Source organism: Suncus etruscus, chromosome 1 (genome assembly GCF_024139225.1).
Source record: "Suncus etruscus isolate mSunEtr1 chromosome 1, mSunEtr1.pri.cur, whole genome shotgun sequence".
NCBI lineage: Eukaryota > Metazoa > Chordata > Mammalia > Eulipotyphla > Soricidae > Suncus > Suncus etruscus.
Window position 1 is genome coordinate 155,846,151 of NC_064848.1, and position 14,409 is coordinate 155,860,559.

The 14,409-nt window shown below is 41.5% G+C and overlaps 1 protein-coding gene across 1 annotated transcript in view; it reads right to left on the reverse strand.

Moving 5' to 3' along the window:
- Window positions 1-7,377: 7,377 nt before the first annotated feature.
- KIAA0753 (KIAA0753 ortholog) overlaps window positions 7,378-14,409 on the reverse strand; it is a 64,085-nt gene continuing 57,053 nt past the window's right edge. The window contains exon 19 of the mRNA XM_049786964.1: window positions 7,378-8,812. Within this exon, the coding sequence (XP_049642921.1) occupies window positions 8,695-8,812 (118 nt within the window). The 3' untranslated portion in view covers window positions 7,378-8,694. The remainder of the gene's footprint in view (window positions 8,813-14,409) is intronic.

Genomic DNA, 14,409 nt, shown 5'->3' on the forward strand with positions numbered 1-14,409 from the left:
TCCACAATACAATAATCCAGAATCTAATTTTCCCCTTCCACCCTCCACCCTGGGACCAGTCAGATAAATAAGCAGCTTGACTGGCATGAGGGAATGAGGATGTTCCAATGCTGGGGTCCTGTAGTCTGTGCCCTATGTTGGCAGGTGCAGCCTGAAATGCAGCCATTAGGATGCAGGGATGCATACACATTCCACTAAGGTTGCTCTGTAAAGAGAAGGCTATGTGATGGGCAGTTGCTGGGCAAGGTGGTACCAACATGTCCAGATGGGCATGTGTTCAGCGCAGGTGTGCACACAGGGCAAAGCATGGCTGCTCTTGACTTATGTCTTCAGAATGGAATCCAGATCTGGAGAAGTGAAGGGCAGGCCTGTTGCTAGAGCCCAGGGAAGGCAGGGCCAAGTTTAGAGTTATCAAGTGTTGGGTTTGAAGAGCCAGGTGAAGTAAGGAACTGACAGGAGAGCACAAGGAGAGAACCAAGATCAAGAAAAAGTCTTGGAGCCAGAGCAATGGTGCAAGCAGTAGGTCATATGCCTTGCATCCACTGACCTATCATGGATTGATGTTCTATCCCCCAGTGTCCCATATGCCCCCCCCCCAAGCCAGGAGCAGTTTCTGGGTGTCTAGCCGGGAGTATCCTCTAAGCATCACTGGGTGTGGCCCAAAGACCAAAAGAAAAGAAAATAAGTGTTGAGGCTCCATGAATGCCCAGAGACATACCTGGGAACTAACATTTAGCCAGAGCTTATTCTCTGCCAAACCTTAGTCCTTACAACTCTGGGTGGGCACTATTATTCTCATTTCACAAATTAGGAAACTGAGGCATGGAGAACACAAGGAATTTTAACTATAACTCATTTTATGCAAGAATATGGGGGGATTGGCTTTTCAGCAGTTCAAAAGTCTAGCATTGGCCGATGGTCCAGTGCTCAGGCTCAGTGATATGGTACTTATGATGACAACAGAGCCCCTCTGGGAGTGCTGAGGAACACGAGATATTGGGGACTAAACTCAGGGCCCCAAACCTCTAAAGCCCTTTGAGCTACCACCCCAGCCCCATGGTTAACATGGTTCAGTTTACTGTGGGCATACAAGGCAGGGTGGCTATGGGGACCTAACAAGATTAAAAATGAAGTCATTTAGTGAATTAAAGTGCTAAGTAGATGGGACTTGGTGTTCCCTAACATCTGTCGGGTTCTAGTTAATTCCCTGAGAACCATGTGCTGGACATGTGGCTGAAGACTTGCTTTCCTCCTGATCCCAAATGGGGCCTTTCCCAAGCGGTTTTAGGGGTGAAAAAGTGACTGCACAGACTCTGAGATCCATGGCTGCCAAAGGGAAGGGGCAGAGTGGAGGCTAAGAAAGGCACAGAATAAGGGGCTCCCTAGATCACACTCAGTTTAGGCTGGGGATCTCAGGGACTGTGCAGTGGCCAGTAGAATCCATAGGCTGATGATCTGAATGCTCCTGTCCTCAATCCCAGCATTCTGATGCCAGGAATAGAGATAGACTGGGTCCCAGCAGTGGCAGGAATGTAGGAATATATCCTGAGCTTATCTGAATGGACACCATGACCTTCTGCAGGCTTCTCTTACATTGACTTCAGGTGAGACGACAGAGCTGTGTGTGGGCGAGAGAGACTAAGGAGCCAGAAGCAGAGCTAGTCCGAGACGGGAGGAGGCAGAGAGGACTTGGGGAGGAGAGAGCAGCAAGGTAAGAAAGAACAGAACACAGTAGGTTGAGGGCTGCAGAAAAGAAAAGCAAAATGAGTTATGGGGAGCAGGGCTTGTGGAGAGGAATACAGGCAGGTCCCCACAATTATTCGTACCAGGACAACTTAGGCTGGGCTGCTAAATTGAAGAGGAGCAATTAAGGAGCATTTGTTGTGAGGAGATTCCAGAAATGACTGGGACTGTTTTCAATTCTTTCTGGAGGACTTACAGGCTCCAAAATCCCTGCAGGGAGGGGATGTGTCTGAGGTGGCAACTCTCCCTGAGGAGAGTCTGCCACTAAGGTTTAAGAATATGGCAGATGGCTTGGACTTTCAAGAGAAAAAGGCCCTTCCTTATGGCACCCAATAACAGTTATCAGTGGTCAGAAGGATGTGAGGGCCCAACCTCCTTTCACTCCAGTGGAGAGTCAAGGTTCAGGGACATGGTAGATGCAGGGAACTGTCTAATCTGTCCCATAAAAGGACCCTTCCCACTGTGGGGCTAGAGAAGTCCAATAAGGGGCAGGCTCAGTCATGAAAGACTTAGCCACAAGGAAAAAATCCAGTTGGGAGATAGAAAGTCAGCTAGGAAAAAAACGTGACACAGCACATATGGTTAAAAAAAAAAAAAAAGGATAAGGGTTGGAGTGCTGAAATAGCCAAGGGAAATTGAGGAATAACAGAAAATATTCACATGGGATGGTGGGTGTACTCCTCAAGATTGGTGACAGCAGAGTTCTTGGGCCATTGCTTTAAGATTAGGGACTTATGCCAGAGCCACTGTGAGAATAAAGCTCAACTTCAGCACCACCCTAAGTCTGCTCTTTATTCCGTGAAGAGGCCGAAGCCAAAAGGCCTAAGAATAGGCCCCAGGAAAAAAAGCCTGGGGAGATGGCTCAAAGGTCTGGGTGTATTCCTGACATGAGCAGGGCCTGAGGTTCAATCGATCCCCAATATCAGGCTCAATTTAGATCAGGGAATCTCTGAAACACCTAAGACAAGAAATAGGCTGCTTGTTAGAGCTGAGGCCCAGGCAGCACAGACTGCTGAATGGGTGGGCTGAGCACACAGAGGCTAACAGCTGTTGGGGTACTAGGTAGGTGACCAGGGTCTTGGTTCAAGACAGGAATCACTCAGGATTTTGCTGAAGTGTCCGAGGGTCAACAAAGCTGAAGAGAAGGTCAATTATTTTATTTTTTATTTAAACACCTTGGTTACAAGGTTGTTCATACTTATTTTTCACAGATAGTTTTTCATGATTGAGTTAGTCATAGTACAACCGTCACCAGTGTGCATTTCCTGCCACCAATGTCGTTTCCCTCACCCTATCTGATGCCCTCTTTCCTCCCACCCACCCTACTCCAGATGATTATAGAGCAGGCATTTTACTTCCCTCTCCTCGACACTGTGGTTTGCACTGTTAATGAATGACATGTCCCTTTCATAGTAGACCCTTCTCTAAGTGCACTCTGCTCTTTGTGGCAGGTTTCCTACCATGAACTGGCCCTCCTAATCCTCACCTCTATTTTCTCTGGATATCATCCCCACACTTTTATTTTCCTTATATCCCACAGATGAGATAATTCTGTTTATCCCTCTCCCTCTGACTCATTTCACTCAGCATAATAATCTCCATGTCCATCCATGTATAAGCAAATCTCATGACTTCACTTTTTTTTCTAGTGGTTGCATAGTATTCCGTTTTGTACCAGTTTCTTTAGTCACTCATCTGTTGTCAGGCAGCTGGGTTGGAAAACCAGTATTTCAGAAGACACATCCAGCTGCTTTCAATAGCCCTAATGGGGGCTCCCCTTTTTAAAAGGCACTTCGCTGGTGACAATTCTCATCCTCTCACAAACATAAAGGAATCTATATCGTGCTGCAAATAAAAGAACTTTCCATACCTGGATGGACTTAGGATCTCTTCCTTTCGTTTTTGCCCTGGTGGTGGTGGCGGCGGGGTTAAGAGGAATTGTCTAACAAATCTTACTACTTCCCAGAGCCAATGCATGCTCAATATATTTGTCCCTGGGCCTCCTAGTCACTGCTTCTCTGCTTGTTACTCCCTCAACACTCTCTCCTCACTCTCAGGGAAGCAGTAACTCTTATCCTCAGCCCCTCAGCACCAAATGGGTAATTTCTGGAGCACGTTCCCTTCCCCAACCCAAATTTGTCTTCTCAAGTTAGTCCTGAGCCACCCTTGTCTCTGGGGCTCCTGCCTCACCTGCTTCTGCAGGACACACCTAGTGGTACTCAGGGGTCTGCACTCAAGGATCACTTCTGGTGGATGTGAGGGGAATGGGGATTGAACCTGGGTTAGCTGCATGTAAAGCCAATACTTACTCATAATATTCTCTCCAGTATCCCATGTGATTTTGTAGTGACAGTGTTCTGAGGGTTTGGGCTAGCTCTTGACTGCAAAACACACCTCACAAGCAGGTCATGTTCCTGATGTTGGAGTTGAAGAACAAATGTACAGGGGTGTATAGGAGAGACAGCTCATAGTAGTAAAGAATTTTGTATTTTGGAGGACTATATCCAGCAGCCCTGAGCTTATCCATTTCTGTACTCAGGGATCATTTCTGATGGGGCTTAGAGCATGTGCTGCTGAAAATCAAACCTGTGTCAGGCAAGTACATGGCAAGTGCTTTACCTACTGTATACACTGAACCCTGGAGTGCATGCTTTATATGCTGGAGCCTGGGTTTGGCATTTGTCGCCTTGAGCACAGCTGGCAGTGATCCCCAAACATTGAATTAGAGTAGGCCCAAGCACTACTTTGGTTTGGTCAGAAAACCAAATGCACAATGTGAATTCAAGAGTGGATCTGGTTCTTGCTAGGTGCACTGTTAACAGGGCATAGCTTAAGTGAGAGGTATTTTGAGGATTAGATGTGCCGTTGATTCCCCTGTACAAGAGTGTCCTTCTTCCATGAATTCAGAAGTACTTACTGAGCAAAAAGAGGGAGGGCTTGCTCTGAAGAGGCCATCTGGAGGCTAGAGGCAAGCCTAACACAGGTTAAATACCCATATGACCAGGGCTCTCAAACTGGAACGTCAGAGTGGAAAGCACAAAAGCACAATATGAGCATCTCTGTATATTGGGACAGCCTATGCCAAGAGAAATACTTCCCTTATGCATTTGTTTCTGAAATTATATGACAGAACAGGAAAATCAATGGGAGTTAGAAAATAACTTATAAATGATCAATTTGGCTCACAAAGAACAAAATGCTAGCCACTGGGGTAGTTGCACAGCTACAGAAAATTATCCAACTTTGAGGGGCCAGAGCAATGGCGCAAACGGTAGGGTGCTTGTCTTGCACACACTAACCTAGGATGAACCGCGGTTCGATCCCCCAGCATCCCATATGGTCCCCCAAGCCAGGAATGATTTCTGAGTGCATAGCCAGGAATAACCTGAGTGTCACCAGGTGTGGCCCAAAAAGCAAAAGAAAAAAAAAAAAAAAAAAAAAAAAAGATAATAATAATAATAATTCAACTTTGATTGTAAAACAGTTTTTGTTTCTTGCAGTTTATCTTTATGTCTTTGTCATGGTTCTCAGTAGGCCTGAGTTTATGAAGCAGACACTGGATATGGAGGCAGGTGTAAACCTGACCCAAGTTGTTTGAGGTAAGAAGGTTCATCTGGTGGTTGGAGAAGATAGAAAAGACCTCCAAAGGAGTCTGGGCTTACTTTAGCAGATTAAGAGAGGAACTACGTCAGGTTACTGTGAGAAGTGATGACAAGAAAGAAAATATATTCACGTGAACATTAAAACAGTAATCATCTTTAATGGATCACGACTACAGAATAGGCTGGTTTGATAAAAATTATCTCCTGAAACACAGGAGTCAACTCCATAGACTCACTCTATTCTTGAAAGAGATGTATATACAGATGTATAATATCATGGATACACTAGTTGCACAGATGAAAAATGACAAAACTTGGGGCTGGAGAGACAGCATGGAGGTAAGGCGTTTGCCTTTCATGCAAGAGGTCATCGGTTCGAATCCCAGCGTCCCATATGGTCCCCCGTGCCTGCCAGGAGCAATTTCTGAGCATGGAGCCAGGAGTAACCCCTGAGCACTGCCGGGTGTGACCCAAAAACCACAAAAAAAAAAAAAAAAAAAAAAAATTAAAAAAAGAAAAATGACAAAACTTGGGAGGAAAAGGTAAGCCAAGACCTCACCTTGAGAAAGCCACACCAACTGCACTTACTATTAACTACTGCCACTTTGCAAAAGGCCCAGCTTTATCATTCAATCATGGAGCTCTTCAGAGAAGCCAAAATGATCAAAACTCCAGATATGCTGATATTTGAGCTAACATCTCCAGGATTTTGTTGAAGTGAGTGCAGGCACCTTCCTTCTTTCCCCCATCTCCCACCTTCTTGGGCTTCTGGAAGGTCGGCAACTAAAACTATGACCCACAAAAGATGCAATATTAACCACAGAGCCTGGAATTCCTAGATTGCATTGCCGAATATATGGATGGCTGTGTGATAATTTCACTTTTTTTCAGTAGTCATACCAAAAGGAACAATTTAGACATCAACTTAGATGTCAACATGGGTTCAAAACTACCTAATGTTCAGAAACAAAATAATAGAAAATCAACTAGCAACAAATCACTTAGCAAACCTGACAACGATTTAATAATCACATAGACATTAATTTTCAAATTTTCTTACTGCGTTACCTAAAAATTTTTATTACCACTTACCTGAAAATAAGCAATATAAAATATATTATTTCGTATCTGACAAAAGGATAGGCTTTAGGAGTGGGTGGAAATCTGGGCACAATGGTGGAGGGAATCTTACATTGGTAGTTTGATTAGTCTTAGAAAAATAGTATGAGCAACTACATAATACATGATCTTTAAATAAAGTAATTTACTTAAAAAAAAAAGGACCTCATTTTGGTTACTCATTTCATTCCTCTATAAAATGGAAAAATAACTGATCTTATTCATATATTGCATATAAACAAAGCTAGGGAATGGATAGTATCTAACAAAAACCCCTTAGATTTTTGAATATAGAATTTTTTTTTGGGGGGGGGGTTACATCTGGCAGTGCTCAGGGGTTATTCCTAGCTCTACACTCAGAAATTGCTCCTGGTAGGCTCAGGGGACCATATGGGATGCCGGGATCCGAACCACCGTCCTTTTGCATGCAAGGCAAATACCTTACCTCCACATGCTATCTCTCCAGACCCTTGAATATAGAATTTAAGTTGGGAGATGGAATCCCTGTCTGAAAGCAGAGAGGGATTTTAAGTGACATCAGAAAAATATTGGTGGGGGCATTTTGGTGCAGTGTAGGTGATACACCAAAAAAAAAAAGCATAAACATTAACACTATTGTAATGTTACTTCAATTTAAAAAGCATTTAAAATTTAGCATTTAGAATTTTAAAGTGTGAATTATAATGGTATCTATTTCACACAGATGAGGAATAAATTATTACATAGAAAGCACATAGAGCAATGCCTATTAAATGATGTGCTCAATAAATGTCAGTTTTTATTATCATTTTACCCCTAGGGGGTAAGGGAAGAGAAACACTATCTACATATCAAATACGCATTCTCATGATTTCTAGAAATTATTTCACATTGCCTGAAAAAGGAGATGTAAATTATTTGACATAGCCAAATCTTAAAATATTGAGTTTATTTTAAAAATGAACACAGTAAAAAGCACCATACAAATTAAGCTATCAATAACATCAATAATACATTCCTATCAATTACACATGTAACTTCTAAATTAAAGACTTATTTCCCTTGAAGTCTTTAATCCTGAGGATATATAAAACTAAGCAGGAAAACAGTAACATTAAATAAAAATTAATTTCACACAAACAAGTGTGATCAAGCAGCTGAAATTATCACCTAAAATACTTGCACTTCAGAAAAAAAATCCCAGATGACAACACTGTGTGTGTTATAAAAAGATTCACATTACTCTGTGAGGTGTCTCACGTTACTCTTCACATTTCTTTCACCAAAAAAGCCTTGGGCATAAAATGGAGGGAAAAATTTTCCAAGTAGTGGCCTTTCGTTTTTTGAAGAGGCTTTGATCTTGGTAAAATCTGACTGAGAAGACACACAGATCCTGCTGTTAAGGTTCTCAGGTTCCTCTTTCTCTGTGAAGAAGTCTTCATGTTGACTAGGCTGGTTCTCTTCTCCCATACAAGGGGATGAAATCTTAGAAACAATTGACCTTATCAGAGGTGGAGCTGAGCTCAGGAACTTCAATAAGGCACAGGAGACACCTGCCTCTCCTAAAGAAGTAAACATTCTTCTAAATTTTCCTCTAAATTCAGTTTTATATATGAGAAGTTGTCAACACTCAACAATAAGACTTGGGGAAGTCTAAAACTGACCATCAGCAACATGTAATGACTACAGCACTGATGAACTGAGTTTCCAATTTTGACTAAGTGCAACAGAGCAGCCAACCTCTGGGCTCAATGAGAGTCTATAATCCAAAAGGGACAGGTGTCCTGATAGGAAACTGCCATCAAAAGAAACATGAGTCATGGTTAGGACCATATAGTAATTGCACTTTTCTGTTGGCATCAATGACAACTAGAGGCTCAATAGCAATACAATCCCTATGTGAAATACACTAATTACATTCTACAACAATCTGATCACCAAACTGAGCCAGGGGAATGAGCATAATATTTCAATAGAAAATCACACAATCAGAAAACACATCATCATAATTTACAATTCTGAGTGAATGATGAATATAACAAGTTCGTTCCTAAGTGACAAGGCAACTGCCATGACAATGAGAAAAAGGAGAGTGAGACAGCCTCATTGGTATTTCCTTCCTTAAGAAGGTGGTGAGAAGAAGGCAGCACCTTCTGGCTTGGAGGAACAGCTGAGGGTATATATGGGTTCAAATATGGGCAAAACCATTTCTTCTCCAGTGTGACACGTTGGGTCCAGCCATGGAGAGTCTTTATGGAGCAGCCTCTAAGAATTCTGAGGTGAATATAGCTTCTGCATACTCTTCACACATGTCCTTAAGTTCAGCAGCCACAGCCCCCAGAGCTTCATCAATCAATTCCTCTGAAAAGCTGGAACACAAACCACAGCTTGAAGTACATGTAGCTAAATATGTGAGCAAATCAGATTTTACTCAACTGAAGATCTTAACATGTTGATGCTAAGATTTAAATGAACATCCCAAAGATCAAGAATAACCAAGATACCCTGGAAAAACAAGAGGAGGACTAGCATCTCCTGAACGATAATTGTTCTTAGATTCCGAGTCTTGCTGGAGTGAGGGGTGTATAAGAGGTCTTGAGACAAAGGACCTTTTCTAAGGAACAACCCCAGGTGACAGCTGAAGTAAAAGGTGAGCAAGAATCTTCCAGCTGCATCCCACCCCCAATGTAGCTCCTCAGCTGACTGCTTCACAGAGGACAAGGCACATGCTTCCCGAAAGGATTATGGGGCAGGATGCTCCAAATGTATCTCTCTGCACACAGAACCTTTCCCCCAAACTGAGAGTCAGATGAAGGCTTGGTATTCTTCAATGACTACAGTGCACATTTTCTAAAACCAATCATATTCTCTTAAATAACCAAGATAAAAATTATAAAAATGTAAAATTAGCATGATGGGATATTATCTGACTTTTCTTAAAAGTTTTTCTGCTATCTAAATACTCTGCTGTAATTAAAAGTGTTGCTAGTTCAGTTTTAATCCAGAAGTGCCTGGTGCACTTGCTCTTTATCCAGTTTAATCTAATTTTTCTCCAATGCTCATGATCCTAACATTTTTATTATGTATTTATTTTTGTTTTGGGGCCACACCAGTTGGTGCTCAGGGGTTACTCCTGGATCTGCACTCAGAAATTGCTCTTGGCAGGCTCAGGAGGACTATATAGGATGCCAGGGATCAAACCTAGGCTGACCCCTAGGATAGCTGTGTACAAGGCAAATGCCCTACTGCTGTGCTATCACTCCGGCCCCTTAACATTTTTCTTTTTAGAGTAAAGACCCGACCCCCACCCTCACCAGCACAACAGAGTAAGGCCTCTTTGTGCACTGACCCTTAGTTGGATTTACCTGGTTTCTTCACAACCAGATTCAAGTAATGTATTCTGGGAACAAATGAGCAGAGGGGATACTGTGTTATCTCAAAACACAGAAAACCCTAAGCAATGTACTGGGAGTAGCTCTGAAACACTGCTATTCCTCAGAGGAGACACTGTCCTGGTGTCAATATTGTAAGTTGAATAATGCTTTATTATTATTATTATTATTATTATTATCATCTTATTTTGCACTCAGCAGTGCTCAGGGCATATTCCTGGCTCTGTGCTCAGAAATCGCTCTTGGTGGTAGTACTCAGGGGGATCAAACAAGCATCAGCTACTTATAAGGCAAGCACTTTATTTCCTATACTACCTCTCTGGCCCAGAAATAATATTTTCACATACTCTGCTCTCTATATTCCTACCATCAATTTATCATCAAACTATATGACAAAATATAAAAGTACTTTGAATGTATATTCAAACACATTAGGTAATATTTACATTTTCTTCTTTTTTTTTTAGACCATCCCCATCAAGAAACTATTCCTCAGAGTCCTCTATCCTACTCCAATTTGGGCTAGTTGTTTAATATGTTCACTAAAATATTCTTTTTTTCCTTCGGCAACACTTAGTGATGCTCAGAGGATTGCATGTGGTGCTGGAATTCAAACCTGTGTCTTTGTAGCCGTAGTCACTTTGTAGGGCAAGTGCCTTATTTCTTACATTATCCCTCTGCTTTCAACTAAAATATTATTCTCTTGGATATAGCTTTAGCCATTTTTCTAGATGTTCTATTTTAGAGTCAAAGATCCCTAAGCTGCTTTCTCTTCCTCAATATAAGCCTTATTACTAATAGTGTACACCTTTTGGTAGCTAATTAAACATGAAAACTAAATTTTGTACACTTTGCATACCTAAAACTGCCTTCTTCTTTAATCCATATGATAAAGTGATAATTAGTTTCGAATTGTCTTTCTCAACTATACGATTACTGATTTTGTTTTCAAACCAGATATCCTTAAGAGTTTGCTCTCACTGGGCTAGATCGATAGTACAATGGGTAGGGGTTTGCTTTGCTCATGGCCAACCTGGGTTCAATCCTCAGGATTCCATATGGTCCCTTGAGCCTGGGATGGCCCAAGATAAAAATAATAAAAAAGAGTTTGCTCTCATTAAAAGCAACAACATCGTATATCTTCCCTTTTACAGTAACTCATTTTATTTGCTTTATCTCATGTTCCAGCTGATCAATGGAACAATGCTTTATTTCAGGTATAAAAAGAATAAAAACATTAAAAAGAAGAGGAAAACTCAGCCAACTTCCTTCCTTATCCATGAGGCTATTATATAAAGATAATTATCTTTACCTATTCAAGATTTGACTAATACAATGTTCACTTTTGGAATACCATTAAGAAGCAAAGCAATAGATCAAAAATAGGCTAGAGTGTTGCAGATACACTGCCATTTGTGGTCAAATATAGTAAAAGAGAATAACCATAGGAAAAAAAAAAGGCCTATTATGTTCTTTCCCTATGCCGGTGCTTCTCAATTATTTTCTGTCATGCCCTCTTAGAAAGAAGAAAACATTTGGTTTTTTGGGCCACACCCGGCGGTGCTCAGGGGTTACTCCTGGCTGTCTGCTCAGAAATAGCTCCTGGCAGGCACGGGGGACCATATGGGACACCGGGATTCGAACCAACCACCTTTGGTTCTGGATCGGCTGCTTGCAAGGCAAATGCCGCTGTGCTATCTCTCCGGGCCCCTATTTGGGTTTGGGTTTTTATGTGAGAAACCACACCAAATAGATTCTAGAGTGTGTGTGTGTGTGTGTGTGTGTGTGTGTGTATATATATATATATATATATATATATATATATATATATATATATAGAGAGAGAGAGAGAGAGAGAGAGAGAGAGAGAGAGAGAGAGAGAGAGAAAATATATATTTACCCTCTTACTCCAGAAAATTGATTTTTTTTTGGGGGGGGCCACACATAGGGGTGGTACTCAGGGGTTACTCCTGACTCTGCACTCTGGAATTACTCTTGGCAGGCCTAGAATAAGATATGGGATGCCAGGAATTGAACCTGAGTCTGCCACAAGCAAAGCAAATGGCCTACCCACACTGGGCCAGCAAACTACAAACTCAGGGTAAATCTTAGGTTTACTTAGTTACTATCTCTGATCCCACCCAAATTCCACATAAAATAGAGAAATGAATACATAAATCCTCAATGATAAAAAGGTAAAAGGAGATGAAAATGTACAAGATTTTCAGGAAATACAAAAAATACAAAACAGTAATTGGTTCAGTTATTTAGAACAGGACTTCTTAAAACTTTTTCACTCAAAACCCCTTTTAACCAACAATGTAACATGGTGAGAGCAGCCAGAAATATTTTGAATTTATAACACAGTCGATTTTAAATCAACTTTTGGTCATTGTGCATCCAGATAACTTTCACAGTTGCCCAATTTTTCATGACCTTCACATTTAGTTACATGGCCCCATGGGGTCATGAGCACAATTTAAGAAGCATGGATTTAGAAACAGGTTCTATTAAAAGAGATGCCAAGGAAAATAAAGGCAATTTGTTTCACAAAGCACCAGATTCAGAAGGTAGTATTATGGAGAATTATAAACATAGCATCAGGTATGGAGTAGAGAAGGTGTACACTGTCTGCAAATTTATAGAAAAAGTAATTTTAGCGATAGGTCTTCACTTTTGCCCTTGGAAGTTTTTTTTTTTTTTATACTTTATTTATTGATTTGATTGATGGTTGTTGGGCCACAACCAGTAATGCTCAGGGGTTACTCCTGGCTCTGCACTTAGAACCTTTGCAGGCTGGGAGACCATATGGGTACTGGGACTTGAACCAGGTCCCTCCCGGGTGGGCTGCATACAAGGCAAATGCCCTATCGCTGTGCTATCTCTCCAGCCCCTGCTGCTCTTGGAAGCTGTATGACACTCCTTCTTCATCTCCATGAAAGAAGGTATATTTCTTGGGGAAAAAAATAAGCAAGTGATTTAATTTTGTTTATTTTGGCTCTGGGATTACACTCAGTGGTACTCACGGGCTACTTCTGTCTAGTGCTCAAAAAAACCAATGTGATGCAAGTATGAATCCAGGGCCCTAGCATGCAAAGAATGCACTTTAGCCCTTTGATCTCTTCTCTGGAAATAAATTAGTAATTTAAAACTCAGACAAATCAGGGGCTGGAGTGATAGCCCAGCCATAGGGCATTTGCCATGCATGTGGCTGACCGGGGCAGACCTGTGTTTGATCCTCGGTATCCCATATGATCCCAGACAGACCCTGCCAGGAGCAGTTTCTGAACGCAGAGCCAGGACTAACCCCTGAGCACTGCCAGGTGTGGCCCAAAAACCAAAACCAAATGAATAACAAACAAAACAAAACAAAACAAAAAAAACCCTCAGCTAAATACTAAGTATGGCGATAGAATAAAGATACTTTCAAACATGTAAGCTTAAAGAAATCCCTTACAGTACCCAAATCAGGGTATAATAATGATATAATCATCAAGAGAATAAGCCTACAGAAGCACTAGGAAATTCCTGCAACCTAATATAAAGATCAATGATGATAGAATTTCTAAGTCCCAAGATGTATTACAGACTAGAAAATGGCTGATGGGCAGCATTGGGATAGGAAGAGCAAGTCAGACTGACTGAGATATAGATTGACATAACGAAAATTATACTGAGGTATTAGTGTGTGGAGAAATATAACACAAAAACAGCAACAAATAAAAGTGGCAATTGTTAATATTTTTTGTTTGGGGACCACACAGGCAGTGGTGCTCAGTGCTTAGAACTTACTCTTGGCTCTGTGGTCAGTGATCAATCACTCTTGGCAGGGCTCTAGGGACCATATAGAGTGGTAGGGATCAAATCTGGGTTGGCTGAATGTAATGAAAGCATCCTTTTTTGTTTATTTTTTGTTTTTCAGCCACACCGGTGACACTCGGGGATAAGCACTCAGAAATCAATCACTCTTGGACCATATGGGACGCCAGGGGATCAAACTGCAGTCTGTCCTAGGCTAGTGCGTGCAAGGCAGACACCTTACGCCCTGTGCCACCACTCCAGCTCCAAAAGCATCCTGACCCTTAATAAAAGGCAATTATTAACTCCTGGGATATGTTTGAAACTTGTTTAATTAAGAGAGTAAGGGGCCGGAGAGATAGCATGGAGTTAGGGCGTTTGCCTTGCATGTAAAAGGATGGTGGTTTGAATCCCGGCATCCAATAGGGTCCCCCGAGCCTGCCAGGAGCGATTTCTGAGCGTAGAGCACTGTCGGGTATGACCCAAAAACCAAAAAAAAAAAAAAAAAAAAAAAAAAAAAGAATAAATGTAATTATGTGAGGGAGATATTAGATATTACAAGGGGCTGGAACACATGCTTTGCCTCCCATTTAGGAGCCCTTGTTCAATCCCTGACACCATATAGCCTTCTGAGCACTGTACTCCAACATACCCAACCACCAAAAACATTTTTTTTTGTTAGAAAACAAATAAAAAAATAAAAGAGATAAAGAAATGTTTAAATGCCTTACTACCACTTTAGCTCAATGATGAAAACTATCTGCATATTCATAATG